At 41.9% G+C, this 13,268-nt stretch overlaps 1 protein-coding gene across 1 annotated transcript in view; it reads right to left on the reverse strand.

Annotated features, from left to right (window-relative positions):
• Positions 1 to 5,742, reverse strand: part of usta (uronyl 2-sulfotransferase a) — a 151,993-nt gene extending 146,251 nt beyond the window's left edge. The window contains exon 1 of the mRNA XM_063001942.1: positions 5,499 to 5,742. Within this exon, the coding sequence (XP_062858012.1) occupies positions 5,499 to 5,742 (244 nt within the window). The remainder of the gene's footprint in view (positions 1 to 5,498) is intronic.
• Positions 5,743 to 13,268: the final 7,526 nt, after the last annotated feature.

Raw genomic sequence — 13,268 nt, forward strand, 5'->3', positions numbered from 1 at the left:
CTGAGCCTTAGAGAGGAGCTTTAGACTTTCTTGTAAACAAGTAACTGAATCCTGCTGTGTTATTTCATAATAACTGGGTCCTACTAAATGTGCTTAATTTCATGGACCTCAGTTTTTTTAAATCACAGATGCCACATTTCACACCAGTCATTAAATTATATTTTATATATTTATTAGGATTTTAACATCATGTCTTACACACTTTGGTTACATTCACGACAAACAGTAGTTACTCGTTACACAAGATTTATCCGTTCACAAGTTTAATGTCAAACAGTCATGGATAATTTTGTATCTCCAATTCATCACACTTGCATGACTTTAGACTGTGGGAGGAAACCGGAGCTCCTGAAGGCAACCCACACAGACACGAGGAGAACATGCAAACTCCACACAGAAAGGACCCAGACCACCCCACCTGGGGATGGAAACCCAGGACCTTGTTGCTGTGAGGCGACAGTGCTACCCACTGAGCCACCGTGCCGCCCAGCGACAGTGTGAGGCTCTGTGTCAAATACAAACATATTTGTCTGTGTTTTGACATACCCTACTCAGAGTCCACGGAATTGGTTGGGAGTTTTCCAAAACTCAGTTACCTGCATAGTGTTTTTATCATTTTGACTAAGCAATTGCTAACCGAATTGCCGTAGGGTTGCTAGGACCGCCTCATAGTGCAAATTAACCAGTAAACGTGAGGCACTTGAATGCTATGTGAATGAAAAATGTTACATTACTAAACACACACCTTAAAGTTCTAATTTCACAGCAATTTGTGATTTATGGCCATGAATTAGGTAGGGCCTTAATCACATGTGGCTCATCCAACTATTCAGTGAAATAAATATGCAAGGTGGAAACAGTGACACAAGACAAACGAATTGAGGAAGACAAAAGAAAGCTGACATTGTGGAAAGCACGCGCCTCGTTAGGAGTCACCGACACGTTTGAGAACATGCACAAGATTCTAACAGACAGACACATACAGTACATATCAGCCCCAACCAGCCTTAAGTAACAGAGCATCTTTCAAAAATGCTGGATAAATTTAAGACTTGATTACAAGCACCTCGACCTCTTTCTATGGATTAACAACCCTTTCACTGAGAACATTGAAATCACAACTCTTAGGTGAGCTTATAATCATATTAGACATACACCGATCAGCCATAACATTAAAACCACCATGTGTTTCTCTACATACTTTTTAGCCTGTTTTCATCCTGTTCTTCAATGGTCAGAACCCCCACAGGACCACTACAGAGCAGGTATTATTTGGGTGGTGGATCATTCTCAGCACTGCAGTAACACTGGCATGGTGGTGGTGCGTTAGTGTGTGTTGTGCTGGTATGAGTGGATAAGACACAGCAATGTTGATGGAGTTTTAAAACACCTCACTGTAACTGCTGGACTGAGAATAGTCCACCAACCAAAAACATCCAGCCGACAGCGCCCTGTGGGCAGTATCATGTGACCACTGATGAAGGTCTAGAAGATGACCAACTCAAACAGCAGCAATAGATGAGCGATCGTCTCTGACTTTACATCTACAAGGTGGACCAACTAGGTAGGAGTGTCTAATAGAGTGGACAGTGAGTGGACACGCATTTAAAAACTCCAGCAGCACTGCTGTGTCTGATCCACTCACACCAGCACAACACACACTAACACACGGTGAAAGCAGGTTAAAAAAGTATGTAGAGAAACAGATGGACTACAGTCAGTAATTGTAGAACTACAAAGTGCTTCTATATGGTAAGTGGAGCTGATAAAATGGACAGTGAGTGTAGAAACAAGGTGGTGGTTTTAATGTTACGGCTGATCAGTGTATAACCAGTATGAAAGCTTATTTCTCTGAGGTTCTATTGGAGTCTTTCTGGTCTGAGACTGCAGCTGAATACCCAATGTGTCATGATGCAGCAATGAAAGTGTTGATACAATTCAGCACAACCTACACATGTGAGGCTGGGGTTTCAGCAATGGCAGTCATCCAAACTAAATACAGGCCAGACTGACCATTGAGGAGGACATGCAGCTGGCTCTATTCAAGGTCTGTCTTCGCATTAACGAAAAAAATTAGCTGTGCCGCCGGAGAACTGGAGTAGTCATAAAGCCTTACAATTCATAAAATGGTATTTTTATACCTTAGAGCAGCGGTCCCCAACCTTTTTTGCACCACGGACCGGTTTCCTATAAAATATAATTTCACGGACCGGTGGGGGCGGGAGAATTTAAAATACTGTAGAATAACTATACTGCTCACACATGAGCTTTTTTCACTGCAACGAGACGCTGCTTCCACCTGGGGGTGATATGAGACGATAAACACCCATGTGTTGGAAATGGATGTGACGCTCTGCATCGTTCAAGTTCTTGTATTTCTCTGTGTTTAGTACTGTAACGGCGATATAAACCCTAGATTTAAATTGTGATCCTTAAACAGCTTTATATCTGACTTTTGAAGTCCATGTCTTGTTAAAAACAATATCGTGTCGGTCAGTCGTGCTCAGTTCTGTTCGCCAACACATTACGATGAAGCTGGATACACTCGTCTCACACACACGTAAATCGAAACTTGCGGAAATGTAAAGAAATAGCGCTCCCGTCACAATAAAAACAATTCTGTTTTATGGCATGTGTGATGTACATTTATTTACGTCTGATTTTTAATTGCCACTGACCTCATGCGGGCTGGTTGGGGATGGCTCCGGCCCGCAGGCCGTACAATGCCCAGGTCTGGTCTACATTATTTATTTTTTCTGTGCGGCCCGGAAACAATGACCCACAGACCGGTACCGGACGCAGCCCGGTAGTTGGGGACCACTGCCTTAGAGGTCTAACAAAACCCCGCTTTGTACCACCAACCTACAAGCCACTAGTCTCGCTCGACTTGATCATCCACGACCAGCATCAAGGCTCTTCTCTGTACTTGCACCCAAGTGGTGGAATGAGCTTCCTCTGTCTGTTCGAACATCTGAGTCTCTCATTGTCTTCAAAAGATGATTAAAGGCACTTAGGCTAACATGTACTTACTAATGCTTTTATTTATTTCTTGCATTAAAAAAAACTGTAGTTCAAACAGGGTTTCAGCAGATTTGTTGGAGTAATGTAATGTTCACTACAGAAGCACTTTTGTAAGTCGCTCTGGATAAGAGCGTCTGCTAAATGCTTAAAATGTAAATGATTGGTTATAAGTGGAGCATTAATAAAAGGCATATTTACAAGCAGTAGTTCGAAGATCGCTGCTTTGCAAAAAACAGTCTGAGAACAAAGTTTGCAAGGAATTTAGAGATTTCACCATCTAGATTCCATGATTAAAAGATTCCGAGATGGAATCCAGACAGATCTCTGTGCACTATGGCTAAGACGTTGTATTAAAAACCAACACACTTCTGTGATTAATCTAAACACATGCTTCAGAGTGCCCTTGTCAGTAAACATGGTTTGTCTCTAGAATGAAGACCCCACTAAGCAAAGTGGAATGTATAAACAACAACCAGAAACACAGCCAAATTCTCCGGCTCGAGACGATTATCTGAGATAAACTGATGCAAAGTAGAAATGTGTGGAAAATAATGGACGTCAGGATTTCCAGGCCAAAGAGGAAAAGGACCGTCCTGATTGTTACCGATGCAACATTCAAAAACCAGCATCTGTCATGGTATGGGGGAGTGTTGGCACCATTAATGCTAAGGAGTACAGACGAAGGAGTGTTAGTGCCAATGGTATGGGTAACTTGCAACATTCATGCTAAGACATACAGACACATTTTGGAAAAATGTATGCATCAATCTATACATTCTAAAGGAAGTCTCTGCTTGTTTTAGCATGACAATTACAGTCCACACTGTTACAAAAGTGTGGTTGTATAAGAAAAAAATGCAGGTGCAAGACCTGACCGCAGTCCAGACGAGTCTCTTGTGGAAGACTTGGGGATATTATTATGTGCAATAAACAACATTAGAGACCCCAGACTGTTTAAAATCTGAAGTGTTACATTAAGCAAGAATGGGAAAACCTTCCACCTTCCACCAAGTATAACAATTGTTGTCCCCTTCACAAACAATTACAGAACGTTGTTAAGTGTTATACTGTTATGTTATAGCGCTAAATTTTTAACTCTCATATTTATACTGTTTTTGATTGAATACAAGTCAGGCAGAATTTGCAAATCATTGCTGTGTTTTTATTTACATTTTCGTCCTACAATCCAAATTTTTTGGATTGGGGCTGTACACGAAATTGGTGACACTTTTCCTGGTTATAAGTGGCAAAACCTAACAATTATGTAAATTTTAAGTCCTATTTCTAAACAAAAGAAAATTATGGTGTTCCACAAGGCTTGGTTTTGGGTCCACTGTGTTTTTACTAAATGTTGCTAGTGTGTACATTCTCTTTTTTTTATTATTTTCATCAACCACTTTATTCTGGTCAGGGTCATGTTAGGTCCAGTTCAACTGGGAAACACAGGGCATAAGACAGAATACCCTGAAAAGGAAATGCCGTTCCATTACACAGCTTTCCTTCCTTTTCAGACGTAGCCAATTTTGTCTGTGTAGACCACCGGCCATCCGATAACACTGCTGACATTCAATCCTTATAATTTCTACACAGTATTGTTCCATTTTAAATCCAAAAGTTGCCTTTTTTTTAAACCCGCAAAGGCCTTACTTTTTGGATTGGGGCTGTACATGTAATCGGTGACACTTTTCACAGTTATAAGTGGCAATTTCTAAACAAAGGTAAATTATGGTGTTCCACAAGGCTTAATTTTAGTTCCACAGAATTTTTGCCTTCTCAGACGTAGCCAATCTTGTCTGTGTAGACCACCGGCCATCCTATAACACTGCTTATAATTTCTACACAGTATTGTTCAATTTTAAATCCAAAAGGGGTATTGTAGAACCTTTTTAGAACATCTTACTATGCAGTGTCAGTCAGAGAAAAATGGTTTACCATTATAGCCGGTTTTATGCAGTTTTTTTGCCACATTTGTTTAAAGCAGCTGATAGAATGCAGCACAGCAACATGGGTCCTTAAGTCCCGGGTTGGTCACTTACTTTAGATCACTGTAAGGAGTTTAACATCTTGTACCTGTTTCTATGCATGGATCCTTCAGGTACTCTAGCTTTCCCTCAACCCCCAATTGCCTCTAGGGGTGAATGAATGTGTAAGCCTGTCTGTGTCACTGGCGTCCACTCAGAATGAAACAATTAGTACACAAACACAACTGTTTACTATGAACGACCATGTGTACAGAGTGCGCATGCGTGGCGTTCCATGTGGCGCTGAGCTCCAGGTCAACCATTCACCTGGATAAACAGAAGCGTGTTTCTACGCATGAGTTGTTAATCTGTGTTTATTAGCACAAGCAGAAACCCTATTTTATCGCGTGATGGTACAGTAAGATAACTTGCTGGATGTTGTTAAGCGCAAATGTGACGCAAATTCTGCACACGTTTCGTCTGTACAAACACGAGCAAAACAAAACAGGGTCTTACCGAGATACTGTCTAATCTCCAGCAGGACACCAGGAGGTCCTCCGTTAAACTGGTAGAAAAGAGACCCGAGGCAGAAGAGCAGCAGCGTTCCCATACAGAAGCCATAATCCCGCAGAGAGCAGCGCATCCACAGCGCAGAGATCCACTCTCCCTTTTTCCCGTTCCGATATCTGTTACTACAGCTGCTGCTGTGATTCTTGTGATTGTGATGGTTTATTCGTGGGCTGCCGTTTTGATTCTTCATCGTCTCCATGCATGGAAGCGCTGAGATAGGTCGTCACCCATCCGCAGCCTTGAACACCAACTTTTCCTGTAGCATTTAAAAACACGAGCCGCCGCAGCCGAAAAGTGCCGAACATTCACGAACGCCGTATCTCCGCTCGGTTCGGTACAGTCAGTCGCTCAGCGATTTTTTTGCTGGAGAAGACGGGAATTCTCTCTCTCTCTCTCTTTCTCTCTCTCTCTCTCTTTCTCTCTCTCTCTCCTTCTCTCTCTCTCTGGGGTTAAACCGGTGTCGGGTTTCTTAAGCAGGAGGAAAAGTTCATGTGGGGGATCTGTAATAATGTATCAACACAGCGCCACCCTGCGGACATGTACATTAAACTGAATACTTGTCTACAGTAACGCTTCAAGCAGTGGCGGCTCCTGCCAAATTTCTCAGGAAGGGGGGGGCAATTGTTGCGATGATGGCCAATGTGACCCTTTCAATGGGTAAATTAACCCTCCTATTACCTTTGGGGTCAATTTGACCCCATTCAATGTTTAACGTCTTTAAATAAATGATTGACATCATTTTTTTTGCTTCATATTTAATGACTTTTCCTAATTTAATGGGGACAACTGGGTAAACATAAAATTAACATGATAATATGTTTTCAATGTCCTGTACACATGTTGTATGCATCGGTGTTCTTTGGGGTCAAATTGACCCCAGGCTGTTTTAGATGTATAAAACATATTAGAAATATCAACATTTTACACACATTTGTTTTGGTTGTTTTGGATGATATTGAAGTCACTGTGACATGCAATTTTATAATCTTCAAAAAACTTTAAGGCCCTAACCTAACATAACACTACATACTGTAGTAGTTAGAGAACCACTGATAGTTCACACAACATGGGGGAGGAGATTTTTGATATTTCCCATGCTGTGGGGACAGGAAAATATGGTTCCAGTGAATAGAGACAGAGGATGACGTTGAGGAGGACCCTGATTATGAGGCATCCTCCTCTGATGAGCATGAGACCCTCAGTGTTGACCCTTCTTTTGTCTCTCAACCACCAGCAAACACACTGCCTTCCAAAAATTAGAAGTTATTATGGTCTGTCTCCCCACTTGAACAACAGGGTAGACTTAGTGCTGCTAATGTCATCAAAATGGTTCCAGGCCCCACCAGATATGCTGTCAGCCATGTCCATAACATAAAATCAGCATTTGAGCTCTTCATGACACCATCAATTGAAAAGGATATACTTGAGATGACAAATTTAGAGGAGAGGCGCATGTATGGGGACAGTTGGAAAGACTTGGATGTGACCCACTTGCAAGCCTACATCGGGTTGCTCATTTTGGCAGGAGTGCACAAGTCAAAAGGTGAAGCAACAGCAAGCCTTTAGGCTGCTGGCACTGGAAGGGCAATATTTCCAGCCACCATGTCTCTAAACACATTCCATGTTTTCTCCTGTGTCATACGCTTTGATGACAGAGAAACAAGGCAGGGCAGACGAGAGCGTGACAAACTTGCAGCAATATGGGATGTATGGGACAAGTGGGTTCAGCAATTACCCTTTCTTTACAATCCAGGTCCCCACGTGGCTGTGGATGAATGTCTGGTTGCATTTCGTGGGCGCTGTCCCTTCAGACAATACATGCCGATGATGATGATCTGTTAAAAAAAAAAAAATCCTTCTAAATGTTTGAAATTGTGTGTGTCAAACATAATACATGTTACTACTGTTGATAACAGAAATTGTTTTTCATTCCAAATGTTATAGATAATAAAACTAGATTATGAAGTAGCTTTTTATTCATTATTCATTCACTGTCTGTATTACCACCTGGTCAGGGTCATTGTGGGTGCAATTCACTGGGCAAAAGGTGGGAAACCTCCCTGGACTGGTCATCAGTCCATCACAGGGCAATTTTGTATCTCCAATTAACCTGATTGCATGTCTTTGGTCTGTGTGAGGACATACACCGACTAGGTATAACATTATGACCACTGATAGGTGAAGTGAATAACACTGATTATCTCTTCATCACTGCACCTGTTAGTGGGTGGGATATATTAAACAGCAAATGAACACTTTATCCTCAAAGTTGATGTGTTAGAAGCAGGAAAAATGGGCAAGCGTAAGGATTTGAGCGAGTTTGACAAGGGCCAAACTGTGATGTCTAGACCACTGGGTCAGAGCATCTCCAAAACTGCAGCTCTTGTGGGTTGTTCCCGGTCTGCAGTGGTCAGTATTCATCAAAAGTGGTTCAAGCAAGGAACAGTTGTAAACCGGCGACAGGGTCATGGGCAGCCAAGGCTCATTGATGCACGTGGGGAGAGAAGGCTGGCCCGTGGGGTCCGATCCAACAGACGAGCTACTGTAGCTCAAATTGCTGAAGAAGTTAATGCTGGTTCAGATAGAAAGGTGTCAGACTCTATGTCTCGACTGGTCAAGGCTGTTTTGGCAGCAAAAGGGGGACCAACACAATATTAGGAAGGTGGTCATAATGTTGTGCCTGATCGGTGTAGAGAAAACATGCAAACTCCACAGTGAAAGGACCCAGATCGAACCACCTGGGAATCAAACCCAGGACCTTTTTGCTGTGAGGCGACAGTGCTACCCACAGATTTGTGTAATGTGGTGGCATGGTGGCTCATTGGGTAGCACTGTCGCCTCACAGCAAGAAGTCCTTAGTGTATGGAGTTTGCATGTTGTTCTCTAGTCTCCAGTCCAAAGACATGCAAGTATGGTGAATTGGAGATACAAAATTGTCCATGACCGTGTTTGACATTAAACACCTGAACTGATAAATCTTGTGTAACCAGTAACTACCTGTCCTGTCATGAATGTAACCAAAGTGTGTAAAACATGATGTTAGAATACTAATAAATACATTTGTGTAATGGCTTTAAATTAAACAGATTTTTTTTAAAGCAGACATCCCAAGTTGCAAAATCTCATTTCAGGGAGGTACCCCCGAACCCGGACCTCGACTCCGACCCCCCAAGCCCCCCGACAATTGACAATTGATTTATGTTCCCTACATAGTGCGCTAGATTGTATATCAGATAACGGATTTAATATGCGATCGGGAATAAAGTCTGTGTCGCCTGCGTGCGCGTTTGTGTGTGTGCGCTCTTGGCCGCTCGTTCTAGATTCCAAGAGATTTTATCTGACTTGCGGGCATCAGGGAGCCGCTATGTATATGCAGGAGACTCCCGGAACTTGCGGGAGACTTGGGATGTCTGTAAAAGCACTGTATTGTTTGCCTTTGTAAAACACATTTTGCCATAGGTCTTGTTTTTCTTCAGTTGGTGCTTTTACAGAGCCTGTAGTGAGTGAATAGAACACCCACACAGTTATGTAGGAGCCACATTAAAACCCACACAGTCTTGTTCATCCAGTCTTGTTTAATAAATTACATCTAAATGAAACATGTGCAGTGTGAGCTTTGACTGCATCATTTATATCATGGTCTAGAAGTCTAGAAGATCTTGTGCTGAGCTTAGCTGTTTGCAAGCCTTTATCTGTGGTTTCATCTCATCTGCAAATGTGCAGCAAGGTTTGTGTTCTGAATCCTGGTTTAGAAAGCAGACACATGAAAATCTTTTTGTGATACTGAAAAATCTTCCTGCAAACACGTCTTAAGATGTGCAACAGTATGGAATCGTCGTCGTCGTCGATGTCGCATTTTTCCTTTCAAAATTCTCCACACGTTCTCTACTGGGGACAGGCCAGAACTGCAGACAGGCCAGTCCAGTACCCGTACCCTCTTCTTCCTCAGCCATGCCTTTGTAATGTGTGCAGCATGTGGTTTTGCATCGTCTTGTTGAAAAATGTATGGACGTCCCTGGATCTCTGCCCTAAGATCTCAATGTACTTTTCTGCATTAATGCTGCCATCACAGAAGTGTAAATGACCTTTACCAAGGGCACTGACACAGCCCCATACCATAAGACCGGAGCACACCGTGTCTATTTTTTTCCAAAAAAGACCTGGAATGCTGATTCACCTGACCACAATACACATTTCCACTGTGTGATGGTCCATCCTAGATGCCTCCAAGCCCAAAGAAGTCGACACCGCTTTTGGACAAGGTTAACATAAGACTTCTTTTTTGCACAGTAAAGTTGTAAGTGGCATGTGAGTATATCAGCTATTGTTGAGTGGCGGTTTTTGATGCAGTGCCGTCTAGTGCCGTTTAGTTTTTTCACCTCATTACTAGCCCTAAATTGCTCCTTTCAACTTGTTTTGGAATGTGTTGCAGTCCTGAAATGCAGGAATGGATGTTTATTAACAAATGAAATGAAGTTGAGCAGATAAAACATGAAATATCTCAGGTTCATCCTGTCTGCAATCAAATAAAAGTCAAAGTAAATGTAAGGAACTCTGTGTTTTTATTTTATCTGCATTTTCCATACTGTCCCAACGTTTTCTGATTTGGGGTTGTATTTGTCTCAGTAGCTTAGTAAAAAAGTCCCTCACAAGTTTGTGAGTCTCAAGTCTGGCAGGTTATAGAGAAGATGTTTATGAGGGTGTATCTACTTGTCACTTCATTATCCATAGGATGTGTCAGTAAACAGGTGGACTGGGGTGTCATGGGCAGCTCCATCATCAAAAGGTTCTACACAGTCACAGGTCAAAACCAAAACAAAGCTTTTATTGTGTGTAAGGACCACCATGCTTCTCGAAAGACAATGACTGACTGTAGTCCATCTGTTTTCTACATACCTCTTTAACCTGCTTTCACCCTGTTCTTCAATGGTCAGGACCCCCACAGGACCACCACAGAGCAGGTATTATTTGGGTGGTGGATCATTCTCAGCACTGCAGTGACACTGACATGGTGGTGGTGTGTTAGTGTGTGTTGTGCTGGTATGAGTGGATCAGACACAGCAGCGCTGCTGGAGTTTTTAAATACCGTGTCCACTCACTGTCCACTCTATTAGACACTCCTACCTAGTTGGTCCACCTTGTAGATGTAAAGTCAGAGACGATCGCTCATCTGTTGCTGCTGTTTGAGTTGGTCATCTTCCAGATCTTCATCAGTGGTCAAAAGCTAAATACCCCCTTCAATCAAATACCCCCAAAGCTAAATACCCCCTTCAATTGTAATTACCCCAACAGCTAAGTAACCCCTCACCCACAACTACCCCCTTAGCCTGTTATTTCAAGAAGAATATGTGATTTGTAAATTGTGTTGAATCTTTGTTTAACAGACAAAAGTGCAAATAAAAGATTTCCACAGTAAGATTTCCAACATATTACTGATCACTGTATTCTGTACATAGAAACAGATTTAGAATCTGATGCCTGCAACATACAGAAAATTGGGACAGGGGCAGGTTTACCTTGTGTTTCCCGGAATGTTTTTACAATATTATGTATGGTATATGGTTCTTTTTTTAATTGAATGACAACTCTTACATAACGTTTGGTACAAAGTGGTGAGCCTAATGAACTTACTGCTGCTGATATACACCGATCAGCCATAACATTAAAACCACCTCCTTGTTTCTACACTCACTGTCCATTTTATCAGCTCCACTTACCATATAGAAGCACTTTGTAGTTCTACAATTACTGACTGTAGACCATCCATTTATTTACATACCTTTTTAATGTGCTTTCACACTGTTCTTCCATGGTCTGGACCCTCTCAGCACTGCAGTGACACTGACATGGTGGTGGTGTGTTAGTGTGTGTTGTGCTGGTATGAGTGGATCAGACACAGCAGCGCTGCTGGAGTTTTTAAATACCGTGTCCACTCACTGTCCACTCTATTAGACACTCCTACTTAGTTGGTCCACCTTGTAGATGTAAAGTGAGAGACGATCGCTCATCTATTGCTGCTGTTTGAGTTGGTCATCTTCTAGACCTTCATCAGTGGTCACAGGATGCTGCCCATGGGGCACTGTTGGCTGGATGTTTTTGGTTGGTGGACTATTCTCAGTCCAGCAGTGACAGTGAGGTGTTTAAAACTCCATCAGCTTTGCTGTGTCCAATTCACTCATACCAGCACAACACACACTAACGCACCACCACCATGCCAGTGTTACTGCAGTGCTGAGAATGATCCACCACCCAAATAATACCTGCTCTGTAGTGGTCCTGTGGGGGTTCTGACCATTGAAGAACAGGATGAAAACAGGCTAAAAAGTATGTAGAGAAACACATGGTGGTTTTAATGTTATGGCTGATCGGTGTATGTCTAATATGATTATAAGCTCACCTAAGAGTTGTGATTTCAATGTTCTCAGTGAAAGGGTTGTTAATCCATAGAAAGAGGTCGAGGTGCTTGTAATCAAGTCTTAAATTTATCCAGCATTTTTGAAAGATGCTCTGTTACTTAAGGCTGTGTCCAATTCACTCATAACAGCATAACACACACTAACACACAACCATCATGTCAGTGTCACTGCAGTGCTGAGAATGACCCACCACCTAAATAATACCTACTCTGTAATGGTCCTGTGGGGGTCCTGACCATTGAAGACAGGGTGAAAGCAGGCTAAAAAAAAAGTATGTAGAGAAACAGATGGACTACAGTCAGTAATTGTAGTACTACAAAATGCTTTTATGTGATTATTTTATTTACCCCTGTTAGCAATGTGTGGCTCCCAACATCTGAATGCAATGAATATGAAAAGTGAGTACATACCTTTGGTCATAGGTGAGCATACAAAGCCAAACACAGGCACCCCATTCAAAGGATTCTGTTTATTACACTTCAGAGTGACAAATAATTTTAGACATTATATTTTTAATACACAAGCAAGATCTTTATGGACAATCATTAGCTAGTTGACATGAGGGGGGGGGGGCATTTTTACACAGTTATTTTACAGTACATATTGAACACTGGCTGAAGCAAAATGCAAAATAGTATTGCTATCTTTTTATAGTACAGCTATTAATTCAATTTGATATGAAAAAATAATAAAACATAAGTTATTTAAATATTGATAACATATTCAAAATGTGTAATTAGAAACTTCAATTAATCCAAACAATCTGGTTGGTATAGGTAATTCTCAAATTAATATACACTGATCAGCCATAACTTCAAAACCACCTCCTTCTTTCTACACTCACTGTCCATTTTATCAGTTCCACTTACCATATAGAAGCACTTTGTAGTTCTACAATTACTTATTGTAGTCTGTCTGTTTCTCTGCATGCTTTGTTAGCCCCCTTTCATGCTGTTCTTCAATGGTCAGGACTCTCCCAGGACCACCAGGGTGGTGGATCATTCTCAGCACTGCAGTGACACTGACATGGTGGTGGTGTGTTAGTGTGTGTTGTGCTGGTATGAGTGGATCAGACACAGCAATGCTGCTGGAGTTTTTAAACACCTCACTGTCACTGCTGGACTGAGAATAGTCCATCAGTCAAAAATATTCAGCCAACAGTGCCCCGTGGGCATCGTCTGATGAACATCTAGAAGATGACCAATTCAAACAGCAGCAATAGATGAGCGATCGTCTCTGACTTTACATCTACAAGGTGGACCAACTAGGTAGGAGTGTCTAATAGAGTGGACAGTGAGTG

This window comes from Trichomycterus rosablanca, chromosome 9 (genome assembly GCF_030014385.1).
Source record: "Trichomycterus rosablanca isolate fTriRos1 chromosome 9, fTriRos1.hap1, whole genome shotgun sequence".
Classification (NCBI taxonomy): domain Eukaryota; kingdom Metazoa; phylum Chordata; class Actinopteri; order Siluriformes; family Trichomycteridae; genus Trichomycterus; species Trichomycterus rosablanca.